The following is an 18,573-nucleotide window of genomic DNA, read 5'->3' on the forward strand; positions in this document are numbered from 1 at the left end:
TATTTGGGAGTTTTGTTGGTATACATTCAATATTCTTCTTTACTTCTTTTGGCTTTAGTTACTATGGATATATTATATATCATTTTCTAATGTTTTAAATTATTTCATTTTCCACTAATTTATTATCAAAGTTGAAAATATTATTTTGTAATTACAAATTTTCTACCACTACCCCCAACCTCCAGTTTCTTTGTCAGGATTGAACCAGGGATGAACCAGAGATGGACAATAAGAAAATCTTAAATTTCAGATTAATTGAAAATGAAGAAAAACACAGAAGTTCATTGTTATTCATGCTTTTTATTCCTTATCTTTAGATTGATGTGAAATTTTTGTTCTTTTTTTAACAAAATGAGATTAGGTTCCTTATTCTTCGTTATAAACTGGAGTAGTAAGTAGTGATTAGGAATCATAGTCCTAATATGATTAGGAATATAGTGATTAGGAGTCACTAAGTAGTGATTAGGAATATGAGTCTGAATTTAGATGTGGGTTTAAATCCCAGCTTCTCCATTTATTTGCTCTGTGACTTTGGGCAAGTTTCTTATTAGTCTTTTTGATACTCAGTTAATAGCTGTTATTATTTAAGGTGTTATTTGTGAAGAGCTTGTTCAGAGCCTGGCATTTCTTAAGTGTTTAATAAATATTAGCTAGTAGTAATAATAGGACATAAATACTAAATCATATTCCATAATTGATTAGCCATTTCTCTGAGGAGTGCTGTTCAAGTAGCACATGTACAGGACACTTGCAGACTTCCACAAACTTAAATTGTATACTGAACCTCTTAGAAGGCAATCTGGATACCCATATGAGAGAACTTTATTTTCAAAATGCTTTTCTAAGTATATTTGTTGACTTGAATAAAAAATCAGAAACAGAATCACTCTTTTTCTTTTCCAGGCCTGAAATGAATACACTTTTTAGAAAACCATGAAAGTCAAGTTTATTAAATGGAAGGTTTAATAAAAAGAGAAAATGAGAACTGTGGTTTAATATGAGACCACATTTAAAATGTGGTCTCTTTTCAGTAAAAAACTGTGCAGACGAAATAATTTTGAAATATCCTAATGTTCTTTAAACGGATAATCTTCATTTAGGGGAGAAAATCCAATATTGTCAAGCCAAAATAAAGAGCAACTTTGTTCACATTTGTAATATTCCATTCTTAAAATTTGCATCTTTTATTGTTTTCATAATTCACATAAGCATATTCACATAATTCACAGAAACATTTATTGTTTGCTTACTGTTTAAATCTTATGCTGACACATGATAGGAGAAACTCATTACAAAAATATCAGTAAAACTCACATTTACCTCTTGGCAATTGAAAACACTGAAGTATGATAAAGGAAAAAAATTCAAATTTTATTCAAAATTTTGATAACTTGCCCCACAGGCAGTTTATGATATGCTATTAACGAACCCTGTTTATGCTGGAAGTATTCCATCTTTGGCCTTATGCCTTAGAAACCATTCTTGAACACATATTTAAACTAGAGCACACATGTTCTTTTGTGGTATTGGTTGCACATCTGCCAGCTTTGAACAAAATTGTAGGTTCTGTTAATAATACTTCTTTTGTGTTGGGTGAAAAAGATGCAACACTGTCAATGGTTTTGCTTTTAAGATTGCTTTTAAACTTTCAGTCTTTAGAAAACCTAAATACTGGCACGGCAGATCCAGTTCATTCAAAATGCAGAGACATGGAAAGAAATCCGGATGTTCATTTTGAAGATGACGAAGATGAGATTGAAGCTATTGAAGAAGAAGAGGAGGGTGCAGGTAAGCGCTGGAACATGTTTGAAATGACTCACCTCTCCTACCTACTGCTGACTCTAATTTAGCATCCAGTTTTTAAACATTTTGGAGGCAAGGATTTTATGGTGTGTAATTAATGAGGTCCTAAAACCTTGTCATAAGCTGCTTTGGTGTTTGGTCTTTATAAAGCAACAATCTTACCATTTATGAAAGTAGAGGGATAGAAGCATTGTGGTGTTTGGTGCATTTGGTGACGTGAAACTTTTCATCCTGAATTTTGTGTTTTGTCAAAATAATAGAAAATCATTGTTAAGAATCATTAATGACTTAAAGTAAACATTATTGTTAACGGCATAGATACATGGTGTTTGTTCTTTAGGAACTTATTCCTTCAAACAAGTGGCACAATGTCAGGCAGCAAAATGGACTGATTTTCCTACTGTGTATGCCAACTATAGTTAGGAATCCATGAAATGAACCTCTCTTATTATTTAAGTGTAAGTGACAGTATTTGTTATGGCAAACCACGGGGTCTTCTCATAAAGTAGAACACTCCTCAAGAGCTATATTCATCAGTGTTACAGTGTGGGAAAATTAAAATACATATTGTAGGTGGAAAGTACATAAAAATGTTAAAGAAAATGTTACTCTCTTTGTTTTCTTGTATTAATGAAGAAATGAAAGAAATGAAGGCATAACATCTCCAAATCAATTTAGTTCTCTATTTAGAATTGTTAAAAGCTAAGAAATCTAATAATGAATTTTCATTTGTTTATAGATGAGTGGTCTTGATTCTTTGCTTTGCTCTGCCTTGGCCACTCATGAACTGTTCAACCTGCATAGAAAATAAAAATTAGTTGAATAAAATCAATGTAACTCCATTGTTCTATGCCTTTAGAATTGTGGTCAAGGATTTGGTGGATAGCTAACTAAAATGAAGATTTAATTTTATCTGTGGATTTCTTTGTGATAGTAATGTAATTTCTGATTACTATTAATTTAAAGTTGGTTGTATTGTGAAATTTGCATTGGTATGTCGCTTGCCATAGTTGGGTTTAAACGTTAGGTTTTAGCGCTATAGCAGACTAGCAAATTCTAAAACATTGTTCTCTTACAGTGTTGACAAAGTGTGAACCATTTTGTAGTAGAAGCACAAAGTTCTAATCTGTTATTAGGTGATAATCAAAGTAACTAAAATCATGACTGGTATCCAGAGGACTGAATTAGTTGGATTTAAAAGACAGGAAACAGTGATGTCTGGTACTTACCACTGTATTCTTTAAAAGAAGTTGATGAAATAAAACTTTCATTCCCTATCACTTGTATTATAACATAAATGACTATTTCATTTTATTTTAAGACCATTCATTACCAGGACCTAATGCAAGCCAAATTAATTTCCTCAAGATCTATTTTGGCCATTCCAGTTTTAAGCCGTGAGTATAATCTCAGTTAATTAAATTGCATATTTACAATTTTCTTCACAAAGGAAAAATGGCAAATAATCCATCTGTTTAATAGTAATAGCAAAACTTCACTGTAGTTTATACATTCTACACTGCATTTCCTGTAAGTGACTAAAATAACTACAAAGTTATTTTAAAATAATACTTACTTAAAATTTGTATCTACAAATTGTATTTATGAGAGGAAAGTGATTTTCTTTACCATAGAGAGTTCTGTATAGATACTAGTTTAAACACATTAATAAATTAATCTTAATTTAATGTTGACTTGTTTTTCATTAAGTATCTGTGTTGTCTATTTCATACAACTTTCTGTCCAAAGCATGCTGATATAATAGAAATTCATGAGATAACAGTTTGAAGAATAGTGATAATCTTATCAGTTTTAATATATTCAAATGTATTTATGTCTAAAGGGGCACATTTATAAGTATTAAAATAAGGTGAATAAAAATGAGGTGAGGAACAAGTAATTTTGAATAAAACTAATAAGAATGTAAAAACCTAGACTGCATTTTTTCCTATTCTGCAAATTTAAAATTTAACCCATGGAAACATTTCTTTCTTCTTCTTTGATCATAAATTTTTTTTTAATTGAACTATGTTCTACATACAGAAAAGTGCACATAAATGTACAGATCAATGAATTTTTACAAGCGCCCTGTGTAACCAGGACTCACATAAGGAAAAAATAGGTCATTATCAGCACATCAGAAGATCACCTTTCCTATTGATTTTTCCCTCAACATTTTATTAAAAAAATTTTCAAAGGTACAGGAAAGCTGAAAGATTTTTTTTTACTATGAATACCTGTATATTCAACATTTTAGTATACTTGCTTTATCATAATATCCATCTATCACTTCTCTATCCATTCCTTAATCTACCTAATTTAAAAAACGCATCTTAGGGTAGACTGGACATCATTATTTATCTCCCTAAGTACTTCAGTGTATAAATCATTAACTATAGTTAAATATTTATGGTTTATTCTTTTGATGTAAAATTTACATGCAAGAAAATGGTCAAACCTTAAATGTGCATTTGCACATATTAAAGGACATGCATGTACCCATGTAGCCTAACCCTTTAGTCAAATATGGAACATTACAGTAACTCCAGAAAGTTCCCTCATGTCCCTTCTCAGGCAATCCTGGCCTCTGGAGCATTTCTTTAATTAATTAATTAATTAGAGAGAGAAAGCATGTGCACACACATGCAAGAGAGAGAGGGTGCGTGCACTTTCTTGCGCATGCAAGTGCCCGGAGGGGCAGAGGGAGAGGGAGAGAGAGAATGTTAAACAGGTTCCATGCCCAGCATAGAGCCCAATATGGGGCTCCATTTCACAACCCTGAAATCATGACCAGAGTCAAAATCAAGAGTTAGATGCTTAACTGACTGAGCCACCCAGTTGTCCCTCTTTTATTTTAATTAATAAATTTATGTCTATATATTGAAGCTCAAAAACGTAAAAGAAATTCTATTAGAAGGGTGCCTGGGGGGGTGCCTGGGTGGCTCAGTGGGTTAAAGCCTCTGCCTTCGGCTCAGGTCGTGGTCCCGGGGTCCTGGGATCGAGCCCCGCGTCGGGCTCTCTGCTCTGCGGGAAGCCTGCTTCCTCCCCCCTCTTTCTCTGCCTGCCTCTCTGCCTACTTGTGATGTCTCTCTCTCTCTCTGTCAAATAAATAAAATCTTAAAAAAAAAAAAAAAAAAAAAGAAGGGTGCCTGGGTGGGACTTTCTGTTAAGCTTATGACTCTTGGTTTTTGCTCCAGTTGTGATCTCCTCAAGTGGTGAGCTCGAGCCCCCTGATGGCCGTGCTCAGCATGGAGTGTGCTTGAGATTCTTTCCCTCTCTCTCTACTTGCACATGTGTATGCTCTCTCTAAAATAAACCAAATAAATACAATCTAAAATAAAATATATAGGGGCGCCTGGGTGGCTCAGTGGGTTGAAGCCTCTCTCTTCAGCTCGGGTCGTGGTCCCAGGGTCCTGGGATCGAGCCCCGCATCGGGCTCTCTGCTCAGCGGGGAGCCTGCTTCCCCCTTTCTCTCTGCCTGCCTCTCTGCCTACTTGTGATCTCTGTCTGTCAAGTAAATAAATAAAAAATCTTTAAAAAAAGTAAAATAAATACATACAGTCTTTAAGAAAAAGAAATTCTGGGGCACCTGGGTGGCTCAGTGGGTTGGGCCTCTGCCTTCGGCTCTAGGTCATGGTCTCGGGGTTCTGGGATCGAGCCCCGCATCGGGCTCTCTGCTCGGCAGGGAGCCTGCTTCCTCCTCTCTCTCTCTCTCTGCCTGCCTCTCTGCCTACTGTGATCTCTATCTGTCAAATAAATAAATAAAGTCTTAAAAAAAAAGAAAAAGAAATTCTGTTAGAGGTAGTGAAAAAATTAAACATTTTCCACTTGTCCTTGGGTTTCTTGTTAGTAAAACAAAATAGCTTTTTTGCTTTTTACCCTCCAGGGTTCAGTGGAAGGTGATTCGTTCTGTTTTGGAAGAAAGGAGAGATAATGTTGTTGTGATGGCAACTGGTAAGTTGTACATAAGCAATAATAACTTAGTCCTCTAAAATATAAAACTTAAAGGTTTTTAAATGTGTGATCTTTTATTACACTCTCAAAATATAAATACAAATGCAAATGGTATAAAGTACAGAAGAGAGTGATCTGAGATTAGATGCTCAAATTTATGCAGAAATTAGCTCTTAAGAGGATAGCATGTTAGTAAGGACCGTTCATCTCACACAAGTACATTGTAGGAAGAAATCAAAGTACCAAGGCTTTATTTTTATATCTATCAGTGCATTATTTTTATTTCCAGGATATGGAAAGAGTTTGTGCTTCCAGTACCCCGCTGTATATTCAGGCAGGATTGGCCTTGTCATCTCTCCTCTTATTTCTTTGATGGAAGACCAAGTCCTCCAGCTTAAGTAAGTAATGTTTTCTTCCTCCCTCCCTCCCTTCCTTCCTTCCATTTTTACGTCATCGCTCACCCAATGTGGGGCTTGAGCTTACAACCCCAAGATGAAGAGTTGCAGCCTCTATCCACTCAGCCAGCCAGGTGCCCTAGTAATGTTTTCATTGCTACATTATCACCCTTTTTTTCTTTCATGAGGGAAACATGTGACCTATCGTGTATGTTAAAATCTAGTTCCCAGTAACACATTTCTGTGAATGTTGCTCTGTCTTTTTTAGTGATAAATGACTCTTTGGTGGAAGAACTTATCTTTTTACTTGAGTTCTTTATAATCCAAGGCTACCAGATGGTCTCAATAAAAATTTTTGTAACCGCAAACTCTAAGCCAGTTTACATCCATATCTCAAAATTCTTTTCTCTTTTGGTTACCCTTGCTCTTTAGCTTGGTATGAAGTATATACATGGAAGTATAATTTTTAGTTACAGAAAAATTTTAAACCTCTTTAATGTGAGCTTGCAATTTTTCTGAAAAACCTGCCCTGACAACCTGCTTTCTTTTTCCTTTTTTTTTTTTTTAAAGATTTTATTTATTTGACAGAGAGAGAGAGAGAGAGAGAGAGAGCATAAGCAGGGGGAGGAGCAGAGGGAGAGGGAGAAGCAGGCTCCCCACTGAGCAGGGAGCCCGAAGTGGGGCTCGATCCCAGGAACCTGGGATCATGACCTGAGCCAAAGGCAGATGCTTAACCAAGTGAGCCACCCAGGTGCCCCAACAACCTGCTTTCTAATACTGCCTTTGGAGGAATTTGTTTATCAAATTAGTGAGTTACAAAAAGAGTGAGGATTGTAAAGAAGAGGACTGTTCATTGTATTTCCTTAGTCCTTAAGAATGAAGTTGATCTATGTAGTATGTACATGGCTCCAAGAATACTTGTTTTTCTTATTATAGAATGTCCAACATTCCAGCTTGTTTTCTGGGATCAGCACAGTCAAAAAATGTTCTAGAAGATATTAAATCGTGAGTAATTTATATGGTTTCTGATGTATGTGAGAATTTTATGCAAAATTGTATATAAAAATATATAATTTATTTAAACATTTATATAAAAATTTTTATTTAATTTGTGGACAAAATGTTCATGATTTAAAAATGTACTTTGTTTTTATAGTACATTTATAGAATTGTTCAATTTAAAAATCTTTCAAACTTAAATCTATTATTTTTAGTTCTTGGACTGTAACGTTAGCATTGTTGTCATATTGTTTTAAAATTTTGGTTTTGAACAAGAATTAGGAGAGTAGGTATCTCCTTTTACAGAGGAACAAATTGAGGCCCAGAGAAAATAATTTGCTTAAAGTCATTCGATGAGTTAATGGCTGAGCAGGGACTGGATTCTAGATCTCTTGTCCCACCAGTCCTAGATGGCTTAATTCCTAATAAGAATGAAATTTTGAATACATACAAAAATTTGTGTGTATTTATATAGATTAACATGTATGTATTTTATTAGTAAACACACATATATATATGTATTTATTGTTTTGATAAATTCATACAAATATATCACCCAAACCCCTATCAAGGTATAGAGTATTATTCTCGCTCCAGAAAGCTTATACATGTCCCTTCCCAGTCTGTCCTTCTTTCTCCATTTTAAGGCAGACTACTGTCTTTTTTTTCTACCATATTTTTGTCTGTTTTAGAACTTCATATAAATGGAGTCATACAATATGAACTTACCTGTAAGACTTCTTTCATTCAGCAAAAGGTTTTGAGAATACTTCATGTTGTATGTGTCCGTGTTTTTTTTTAAAAATATATCAGAGTGCTATGTCATTGTATGAAAATACCATAGTTTGTTTTTTCATTTCCTTATCAGTAGATGCCTAAGCTGTTTGTAGTTTAGGGCTATTACTGATAAAGCTGCTATGAACATTCCTATAAATTTTTTTGAATGTATGTTTTCTTTCTCTTTAAACATCTTAAATTACTTTTATTGAGGTATAATTGACATACAATAATTTTTACATACTTAATATATCTAATTTGGTGAGTTTGGCATATAAACACCCACAAAACCATCACCTCAGTCCAGATGATGAACATATATCTGTCATCCTCAAAGTATACTCATACCTTTTGTAATCCATCCCCCTCTCTTTTTCCTACCTTCTTTACTTCACTCACCAGGTAACTATGAATCTGTTTTCTGTCCCTCTAGATTAGCTTACATTTCCTAAAATTGTACATAAACAGAATTAGTCCTATAATATGTGCTCTTGTTTTGTCTGGTGTAGATCACACAGCATAATTACTTTGAGATTCATCCATCTTGTTACATGTATCAGTAGTTCATTCCTTTTTTTTTTTTTTTAAAGATTTTATTTATTTATTTGACAGAGAGAAAGATCACAAGTAGGCAGAGAAGCAGGCAGAGAGAGAGGGGAGGAAGCAGGCTCCCTGCTGAGCAGAGAGCCCGATGCGGGGCTCGATCCCAGGACCCTGAGATCATGACCTGAGCCGAAGGTAGAGGCTTAACCCACTGAGCCACCCAGGCGCCCCATTCCTTTTTTTTTATTGGTGAATACATTACATCATATGGAGGCAGAGGCTTTAACCCACTGAGCCACCCAGGTGCCCCTGTCCTTATAATCATTATTACTATATTACACTGAAGAAACTTAGGCACACTAAAGTTAAGTACTTAGCTAAGATCACTTAGCTTATAAGAAGCCGAATTGAGACTCAAACCTTGGGCAGTTTGACATCAGAGCTTGTTATTTATACTGTTTTCTAATGTGAATTAGAATATTGAATAATTTCATGAGATTAAAAGCATATCTATTTTGTTCCTAATTCCTAATGAAAGCGCCATGCCTAGCATGCAGTAGATGAAATATTTTAAAGTCTTTTTTTATAAGGGAAATTAATTTTCATTCTATTTTACTTTATGTTTTCACTTGGTAGAATGAAAAGGAGACTATATATTTTTAATGCCCTACTAACCTTTATTACAAACATTGTCTTGGTTAGGATTCTGTCTGCCCAGAACAGAAAAAAATCAAGTTAGCTTAAGCAAATACTGAATTTTGTATTAAGGATATAGGAATGTCTCATGGATCACAGTGAACACAAGTTATCCACCCCTTAGGAAGAGACTTGGAATTGGGTATCAAGAATACAATAAGGCTTTCTTTTATTTATAGTCTCTGTGTGTCTTCCTTATTCTTCTGAGGAAATGAGCATTTTCCGCTTTTCTAGTCACAAGATGGAGAAGACCACTCTGCAACAACTTTTTTCAAATATTACAGGTCTTGCCATTGGCAGGGACTGATTAGTTGTTTCTTGGTCAGACCCCCAAAATCTAGGACAGAGACTAATTGATTTGACATCGATAAAGTTGCTAACCCTGTCCCAAGAAGATGTATTTAGGCAAGAGAACAAAATACACAGGAGAAACATGGGTGCTATGGGCTTATTCATGGGGAGGGAGTCAGTGGGAGGGTGATGGGTTATAGTTCTCCAAGAAGGAGGGTGGTATGTGGGTGGTTTGCCAGCACATAAAAGGCTTGATTGTTTAACTCAAACACTATAGTTTTGGGGCTAGACTGCTGGAAATTAGAACATGGCTTCTAATGTCACCTTAATGCTGAATACCCCCTGAGAGCCACTTTTCATTTTGCTTTGTTGAAGTAGAGTCAGAGGACTAATATGTGTGAATATATACATGCATATAACATTTTTTTAGTTTTAAGTGGTGTAATGTATCATTTAAAAATTTGTCAGGTGTTACGGTTTTAAGTTGTAGTTCACTGGATGATTGTTTCCTTTAGTATAGAATATTTCCTTTCCTGTTTCTTTTTTGTTTGCTTATTTTTACAGAGGCAAATACCGCATTGTATACCTAACTCCAGAATTCTGTTCAGGTAACTTGAGCCTACTCCAGCAACTTCAGGCTAATATTGGTAAGTGGTACCATAGGATCTTTTTATAAGTACTGACTTAATTGAGTTATCCTTTAAAGTTAAATATGTGGTTGGATATTGGATTTCACTTCTTTTAAAGTTGATTTCAGACAGTATTTCCTCCAGGAAGTCTCTGACTTTCCAACTTGATGTCTGTCTAGTCTTATCCCCTAGTACCTAAAAGTCCTTCTGCTGTAGAAATCAGGTTCCTGTATTATAAATTGTGTATTTATATATCTCTTTTCTTTCACTGGACTATAAACTTTTTGGGGAAAAAAAAATGCCCTAATGCAGTACCTGGCATATAGCAGGGATTTACATGTATTATTGAATAAATGTTGAATCTTAGATTCTGTAAAATGATAATTTCTTTTTTCTGTATTCTGAATCTAAATTAAATCACAGTAGTGGTTTTCCACCTTTGTTCGTGATAATCATTTTAACAACTTTAGAAAAATATAGTGTCCTCCAACCTTGAAAATTCTGATTCAACATGCCTGGGGTGGTCCCCTGGCACCTATAGTTTTTCATGAGTGATTCTGATGTGTAGTTAGGGTTGGAAAACATACTACCTTTGATTATTTCCCACTATTGAGTATGGTTTTAAAAAGTTAGATAGTAAGTCAGAGCTTATTTCCTAGAAAATGTGAATACAGAATTAATCCATAGCTGGTTCCCTTTTTGTACTTCAAAAATTTTTATCTTTTTTTTCCTTCTTGATGGCTAGAATAAGCTACCCACAAATTGCAGTCATAGGTACTGTTATTTGAAACATTCAGTTGAACCAACCAGTTTTAGTTTCCTAATATTATATGATCTCATTGTATAGTTATATATTACAATATTCTGGATAGGTTAATTTTCAATATGGCAACACCTCATTTAATTGTTGCTTAGTAGCATATAACTCTAGGAATGTATTTAATAATTTTTGTAACAATAAAATGAAAACAAATTGTTTCTTTTTGGTATATATTAAATACGAACAAAAGAATCAGAGCAGAAGTTAACATTTGATTAAATACATTATCAGTGATGTGTTATCAATTTCTTATCCCTTATTGGCATATTATATTTTTGTCTTTAATGGAAGACAAATTTGGTGTGTGTCTTATAAGATTGTATGAAGTTCGTAATGATATTTCACTTTGGATTAGGCCTAAATACCCTAGATATATGTATTTTATGGCTTTATATCAAAAGTTAGGATTTGTGTCCATGGTAAGCTGGATATGTTTTGTTCCATTTTAATACTTGCTTTGTTTCTGGGGTGGGGTTGTTAGCTTAAGTATTTACTTAGATCCTTTGACAGCTAGTTCTAATTCTCTATTTTTAGTTTTTGTAATGGATTAAATTATGAACACTGCCATCATTAGAGAGGAATACTCTGCATAGGATGGATGAACATCCTTTTTTTGGGGGGGTTGACTCTCAATGTTGAACAAAAAGGGATAAATTCTTTTTGAAATATTTTTTTTCTTCGGCTTTTGTTTGTAGGAAATTGTAAAATGCTTGCAAAAATGAATCTACTCAGAATTCTATTTGTATGGTAGTCTGACATTTAGCTAATCAGATTTATGCTTTTTATGTTACATTATTTAGGTAGTATGAGTACATAACAGAAGCAGCAAACATAATTTTATACGGAGACTCCTTAAAAGCAAAGACACTTATAATTGTCTTTTGACTTTAGAAATAAGGCTTGAGTGGCAGATATGCCAAAATGAAATATGCCTAGGACTTGGGCAGACACTTGGACTTGCGAATTTAAAGTAAAAGTTAGCAAAAGCTCCATAAACTGATGCTAAGGGACAAAGTTCAGCTTCATTAAGAGGTAGGTAGTTAAACCTGTAATTTTAAGCAGGGTTTTAAAATAAAAGAGAAGCCATCATGTTTGTTTTAACCTAATTTAAAATTTGGGTCATTTAGTTTCTAAAGCCAAAATTAGTGGTAACATTGAATTTTTCCCAGCTATGCAGCAGCAGCCAGAGAATTTTGATGCTAATCAGCCTGTATTCATATTTACTAGGTTTTTTTTTTTTTTTTTTTTTGCTTTCTCTTTCATCTCTGTTGTATTTTGTAATCTCAGTGAATTACAATTGTTTGTTTGCTTGTCTGTCTCCTCTTGTGGAATTCGGAGCTTCTCAAAGTTATAGAGTACATCTTATTAATGTTTTCCTATAGAGAAGTGTTTTGATCATAGTAGGCATTTAATGACTCTAAGAATAATTGTTTGGTGTTTTGTTTTGTTTTTATTGAGCTGCCTTTTTTGCCAGGTCCTATCTTAGTATTTTATGTGTATTTGATACCTAACAATCTTCAGAGTGACTAAAAAATGTTAGGTATTACTATATTTACCTTTTATTTGTGGGAAACTGACACTTGGAAGCTTAAGTAACTTGCTTAAGGTAATACAATGTTGGTGGTGGAGCCAGGTTGTCTGACTCTAGAGCACATATTTGTCATCACCCCCCCTAATGGCAGAAAATCATTAATATTCAATTATCAAGTAATGATCATCTCCATTAATGGAAAAATTATTTTTGTCTCAAGTATTAATTTGATAATACAGGGCAAAAGTGCTACTGTCATTACTTTGGACATTTTAATGGACGGTTTTACAATAAAGCCCTTTTCTGAAATGATTACTATACACTATTGATTCTGTTTCAGTGTGCGTGTGTGGTATGGGGGCAGAGTTGGGGGCGTTGATAAGGGAAGAAAGAATGAGTTCTGTTCCTTCTTACCTACTTATACATACCGAGTTTTAGTTCTTACCATTTTACATTAGAAAATGCAGCTATCATCCTGTCTTCCAATACTGGCATTCCAGAGGAACTCTCTGCGGTCTGATATGTGATCGGTCATGGACAGTGATGATGCACCTGGTCTCAGTAGGAATGTGCTCTTTAATCTCTTTTGGTAACTAATTGATGAGATAAAATTGAAAGTATTACCAAAGAGGAAAAAGAAAACCGCTCTTCTTTTTTAAGGCATTGTCATTGCAAATGGTTCATGAGTGATAGTTTTGAGGGTATAGTAGTAGTAAGTAATTCATTTCTTTGAGGAATAATGATGAAAGCTGAAATCAAATAAATAATGTTGTTTGAATAATATATGATATATGAATATATAATATATGAATGTTTCCTTTTATCCATATCCTTTATCCATACGCCTTTATATCTCCCATCCTCTGTTCTCATGATGCTTATTTTGGTGTTACCCGATGTCATTTATGCTTATATTTTTATATGAAGCATATACTTTGATTGGAGTTATTTTTTCTCCTTTCTGTAGAGTTTATATATTCTAAGTGGAGGTGATACTGATTTAGATGAATTTATGACTTCTTTTGGAACTTTATTTCCCCCATTTTTATGTTTTTCACTTTTGTAGGTATCACCCTTATTGCTGTGGATGAGGCTCACTGTATTTCTGAATGGGGACATGACTTTAGAATTTCGTTCCGGACTTTGGGCTCCCTAAAGGCAATACTCCCATCGGTAAGCTTGTCAAGTGCAACGTCTTGAAATGATGTTCTTATCAAAGGAGAGTCCAGGATTGGGGAGTTGCCAGAAGGCTGAAGACTTCTCTATGAAAGGGCAAACAGGTCGTGAAAGCAGGGGAAGGATTTTTTAAAAACTCTAATTTTGGCTTTCTTCTGAGGTTGGCATGTAATTCATTGAGGAATACTATAAAGCAGGGGTTGGAAAACTTTTTATGAAAGAACCAGGTAATAAATATTTTAGGCTTTATAGGCCATGTATGGTCTCTGTCACATTTTTCTTTGTTTTTTCTCACCACCTTTTAAAAATGTAAAAACTGTTGGCTTGTGGGCAGTAACAAAACCGTCTGTGGACCAAATTTCACCTGTAGAACACAGACTTGACTTTAGAACCATGTTTAGATCCCATGCCTTCTCAGTTGAGCTCTTATGCGTGTGTCCTTTTCCTCTCGGATGCTGTGAAAGTATGGTTACCTCTTCTTACATCATATTGAAAACATGAGAAATGAACTATTCTGGAGAGGTTTTAGTAAAGTTTTTAGTACCAGAATTCTACTTTCTTCCCTAATCATAAAGCATAGCAGATTTCTACATGAGTATTCTACATGAATGGCATGTTTTATATGAGCACCTTGAAAATTCACAATAATGGCAACCATTTTATTTTTTGAAAAACTATGGAGTCACAGGCAGTTAATAAAAAAAAAGGAAAGATGGGGGGAGGGGGGTTGGGGGGATTATGGACATTGGGGAGGGTATGTGCTATGGTGAGTGCTGTGAAGTGTGTAAACCTGGCGATTCACAGACCTGTACCCCTGGGGATAAAAATATATTATATGTTTATAAAAAATAAAATTAAAAAAAAAAAAAAGAAAGAGAGACTCTGTGTACCTTTTAGTTTCCCCAATGTACAATATCAAAACTAGGAATATGACATTGGTATGGTCTTTATAGTTCTTTTTTTTTTTTAATTAAAAGTTTATTTATTTATTTGAGAGAGGGGTCATGAGTGGGGGGATGGGAGAAGGAAAGAATCCCAAACAGACTCCCCGCTGAGCATGGAGCCCTACGAGGGGCTTGATCCCTCAACCCTGAGATCACGGCCTGAGCCGAAATCGAGAGCCAGATGCTTAACTGACTGGGCCATTCAGGCACCCCTTCACAGATTACCCTTATTTTCCTGGTTTTATAAGTACGTGTGTTTGTGTTATCTATAGTTTTATCCCGTATGTAGATTTGTGCAACTACCATTGCATTCAAGGTACAGAATTGCTCCATGAGCACCAGGCTCCTGGATCTGTCCTTTTCCAGACACACCCACCTCTCCTTCCACCCTTCACCCTAACTTTTGGTGACCACTGATCTCCATCTTTATAATTTTATTTTGAGAATATTGTATAAATGGAATCATACAGTCACTTTTTGGAATTGGCTTTTTTTTTCACTCAGCATAATTCCCTTGAGATCCATCCAAGTTGGAGTATAAGTCAAGTTTGTTGCTTTGTATTGCTGCATAGTATTGTATTATACCACAGCTTGTTTAACCATTTACCTGTTGAGGAACTTTTGTGTTGTTTCTACTTTGGGGCTATTATGAACAGTGCTGCTGTGATATTTGTGTACAACCCAAAGGTCCTTCAGTTGGTGAGACAACGTGACCATAAGTTTTAATTTCTCTAGGGTAGATGCCCAGGAATACAGTTGCTGGTGCTATAGTTAGTGCATGTTTAATTTTTTAAGGAACTGCTAAATTGTTTTCCAGAGTGGCTATACCATTTTACATTCCTGCCAGCAATGTCTGAATGACTCCGTTTCTCTTCATCCTTGCCAACATTTGATGTTACCAGTATTTTTTATGTTAGCCATTTGGATTAAGTGTGGAGTGTTATCCTGTTTTGTGTGTGTGTGTGTGTGTGTGTGTGCGTGTGTGTGTGTGTGTGTTTAAGGTTTTATTTATTTATTCAAGAGAGAGCATGAGCAAAGGGAAGAGGAGAGGGGAAGGGGGTGGGGGAAAGAATCTCAAGCAGACTCTGTTGAGTGAGGAGCCCGACACCTGAGCCAAAACCAAGAGTTGGGTGCTCCACCGACTGAACCACCCAAGTGCCTATATCCTGTTTTTTTTTTTTTTTTTAAGATTTTATTTACTTATTTGAGAGAGACAGAGACAGATAGTAAGAGAGAGCACAAGTGGGGAAGAGAGGGATAAGCAGGCTCCCCACTGAGCAGGGAGCCCAACGTGTGGCTGGATCTCAGGACCCTGAGATGAAAACAGACGTTTAACAGACTGAGCTACTCAGGTGCCCCTGTCCTGTTGTTTTTACTTTGCATTTCTCTAATGGCTAATGATGACATCTTTTCATGTACTAATTACCTCTTTTGTGAAATGCCTGATCTAATGGGAATTTTTTTTAAACTATTGAAAGTGTTTTATTGTAACTATGAATCTTTAGTCAGATATGTGGTTTATATATATTTTCTTTCAATATGTAGCTGCCTTTTCATTGTCTTTATGGTGTCTTTTGCATGGCAGAGATTTTTAATATTTTATGAAATCCAGTTTATCACTTTTAACTTTTGTTGTGTTCTTCACCTAACTCTAGGTTCTGAAGATTTTCTTTTATGATTTTCCCCAAAATTTTAATAGTTTTATGTTTTACACTTAAGTCCAGGATTCATTTTGAATTAAATTTTGTTTAAGGTGTGAGGTTTATATTGAGGCTCTTTTTTTTTTTTTTTTTTTGCCTATAGATGTCCAGTTACTCCAAGCAATTCTGTTGAATTGCTTTTGACGCTTTGTTAAAAATCACTTTGGTATATGTGGGTGAATCTGTTTCTGGGTTCTCTAGTCTACTGTATTAATTTTGAATGACTAAACAAGGTTGATTTATGTTTAGGTTTTCCTGTTAGTAGTGAAGCTATCATTTCCTCTGAGCTCAAGATTTAACAGTAGTACAAGTAAACTAAGAAAAAGCATTAGAGATTGTTTGTTATTCTTTTGGTAAATTATCTAGTTCATTTCCATTGCATGTTAATTATGCTTATAGGTAGCAAAATTGAGAGGCTTTTTTTTTTTTTTTTTGGTAGCTCTTCTCATAAAGATGTGGTTAGAGCAGACTAAATAAAACCAAATAAAACAAACCAACACAAAAAACTTGAGTGTACCAATTAACAAGTATATACTGAATCAAACTAGACTGAATTGAACACCAGTTATGGGACTGACCCTGTTCAATGCTTTCATCTCGGTTAAGCCTCACCAAAAACCAGCAAGATTAATATCTCTGTTCCCTTCACTAGGATAGCACATTATCTTGGTTCTCCTCCTTTCTTCCTGTCATTTCATTCTGCGATTCCTCTGCTTGTTTCATCTCATCTCTGCACTTTTGACATTAGGATGCCTGAAACTGAAGTCTTTTGACCTATTCTCTTTCCAATCTGCACTTAAGCCCCTAGTCATTTCGTCTAACATATGGTTTGAATACCATCTATATGTTGACAACTCCCAAATTTATATCCCCACCCTCAGTCGATATCAGCAACGTATTAGTGATCCAGTTTCTCTGCCTCCTTGCTAGCACTTGGTATTATCACTATTTTATAGAATACACACACACATACATACACACATAAATGTAACTGACTACTCGGCATCTTTCTACTTAAATGCTTAATAGGCAATTCAGACTTAACCTAGCCCTGTGGCTTTCTGATTTTCTTTCCAACCCAAACCTGCTCTTCCCTCAGTTTCCCCCATGTCATTTAATAACAGATCATCCTTCTGGTGCTCAGGCCAAATATGTTCAATTCTTCTCTTTTTCTCGCACTCCATCCCACATTTAAACAGTGAGGAACTCTTTTGAGGTCTTCAGAATATATACCAAATCTACTACTTTCTCTCTCGATCCCTGTCACTGCCCTGGCACAAGCCATCATGCCCTTGAGGGTGCGTTATTGAAGCAGCCTCCTCATTGGTCTCCCTGTTCTCACTCTTGCCCTCCTTAAGTCTCAGTACAGCATCCAGAGTGATCCTTTTGGAATAATAAGCCAGATAGGTCATGTCTTCTGCTGAAAATGCTCTAGCAGTGACCATTTCACTCTAAATAATGACAAAAGTCATGACAAAGGTCTTACTTATGTGATCTGGTCTTCGGTTTTGTCTTTGACTCCATTCTCTACTGCTTGTCTCCTCATTCGCTGGGTTCTAGCCACACTGTTCTCCTTGATATTCTTCAGACACGGAGCATGCTCCTACAGTAGGGCTTTGTTCCCACTCTTCCGTCTCTCTGAATACTTATTTTTATTTTTTTTAATTAAAAAAAATGTATTTATTTATTTTTCAGATAGAGAGAGAGTGTGTGTGAGAGAGCACAAGCAGGGGGAGCAGCAGGCAAAGGGAGAAGCATGCTCTCTGTTGAGCAGGGAACCTGAAGCGGAACTCAATCCCAGGACCGTGGGACCATGACCTGAGCTGAAGGCAAAGTCTTAACTGACTGAGCCACCCAGGCGTCCTGAATACTTATTTTTTAAAAAGATTTATTTATTAGAGAGAGTGAGAGAGAGAGAGAGGGCGCATGTGCACATGTCTGTGTGCAAGTCTGAGGGAAAGGCAGAGGGAGAAAATCTTCAAGCATACTCTCTGCTGAGTGTGGAGCCCAGTGACATGGGGCTCAGTCTCAGGACCCATGAGATCATGACCTGAGCCTGAAGCAAGAAGTTGGCCGCTTACCTAACTGAGCCACCCAGGTGCCCTTCCCTGAATACTTTTCACATGGGATGATCCCTTACTTCTCTCAAGTTTTTACTGAAGTATTACTTTTTCATTTATGCCTCTTGGGCCACCATATTAAAAATTTCAAATTAATTTCCCCCTCCAACATTCGACATACCTCATATTCCTTTGCTATTTTTTAATAGCACTTATCACTGTTTTACTTACCATATCAAATTTTGTCTCTTGTCT

At 35.5% G+C, this 18,573-nt stretch overlaps 1 protein-coding gene across 1 annotated transcript in view; it reads left to right on the forward strand.

Moving 5' to 3' along the window:
• LOC111144475 (Werner syndrome RecQ like helicase) overlaps positions 1-18,573 on the forward strand; it is a 143,651-nt gene that overhangs the window by 57,709 nt on the left and 67,369 nt on the right. The window contains exons 13-19 of the mRNA XM_022498779.1: positions 1,653-1,788; positions 3,125-3,200; positions 5,690-5,757; positions 6,047-6,155; positions 7,089-7,157; positions 10,023-10,105; positions 13,505-13,611. Of these exons, the coding sequence (XP_022354487.1) occupies positions 1,653-1,788; positions 3,125-3,200; positions 5,690-5,757; positions 6,047-6,155; positions 7,089-7,157; positions 10,023-10,105; positions 13,505-13,611 (648 nt within the window). The remainder of the gene's footprint in view (positions 1-1,652; positions 1,789-3,124; positions 3,201-5,689; positions 5,758-6,046; positions 6,156-7,088; positions 7,158-10,022; positions 10,106-13,504; positions 13,612-18,573) is intronic.

Source organism: Enhydra lutris, unplaced genomic scaffold (genome assembly GCF_002288905.1).
Source record: "Enhydra lutris kenyoni isolate GAN:26980312 unplaced genomic scaffold, ASM228890v2 scaffoldscaffold11, whole genome shotgun sequence".
In the NCBI taxonomy this organism is placed as follows: domain Eukaryota; kingdom Metazoa; phylum Chordata; class Mammalia; order Carnivora; family Mustelidae; genus Enhydra; species Enhydra lutris.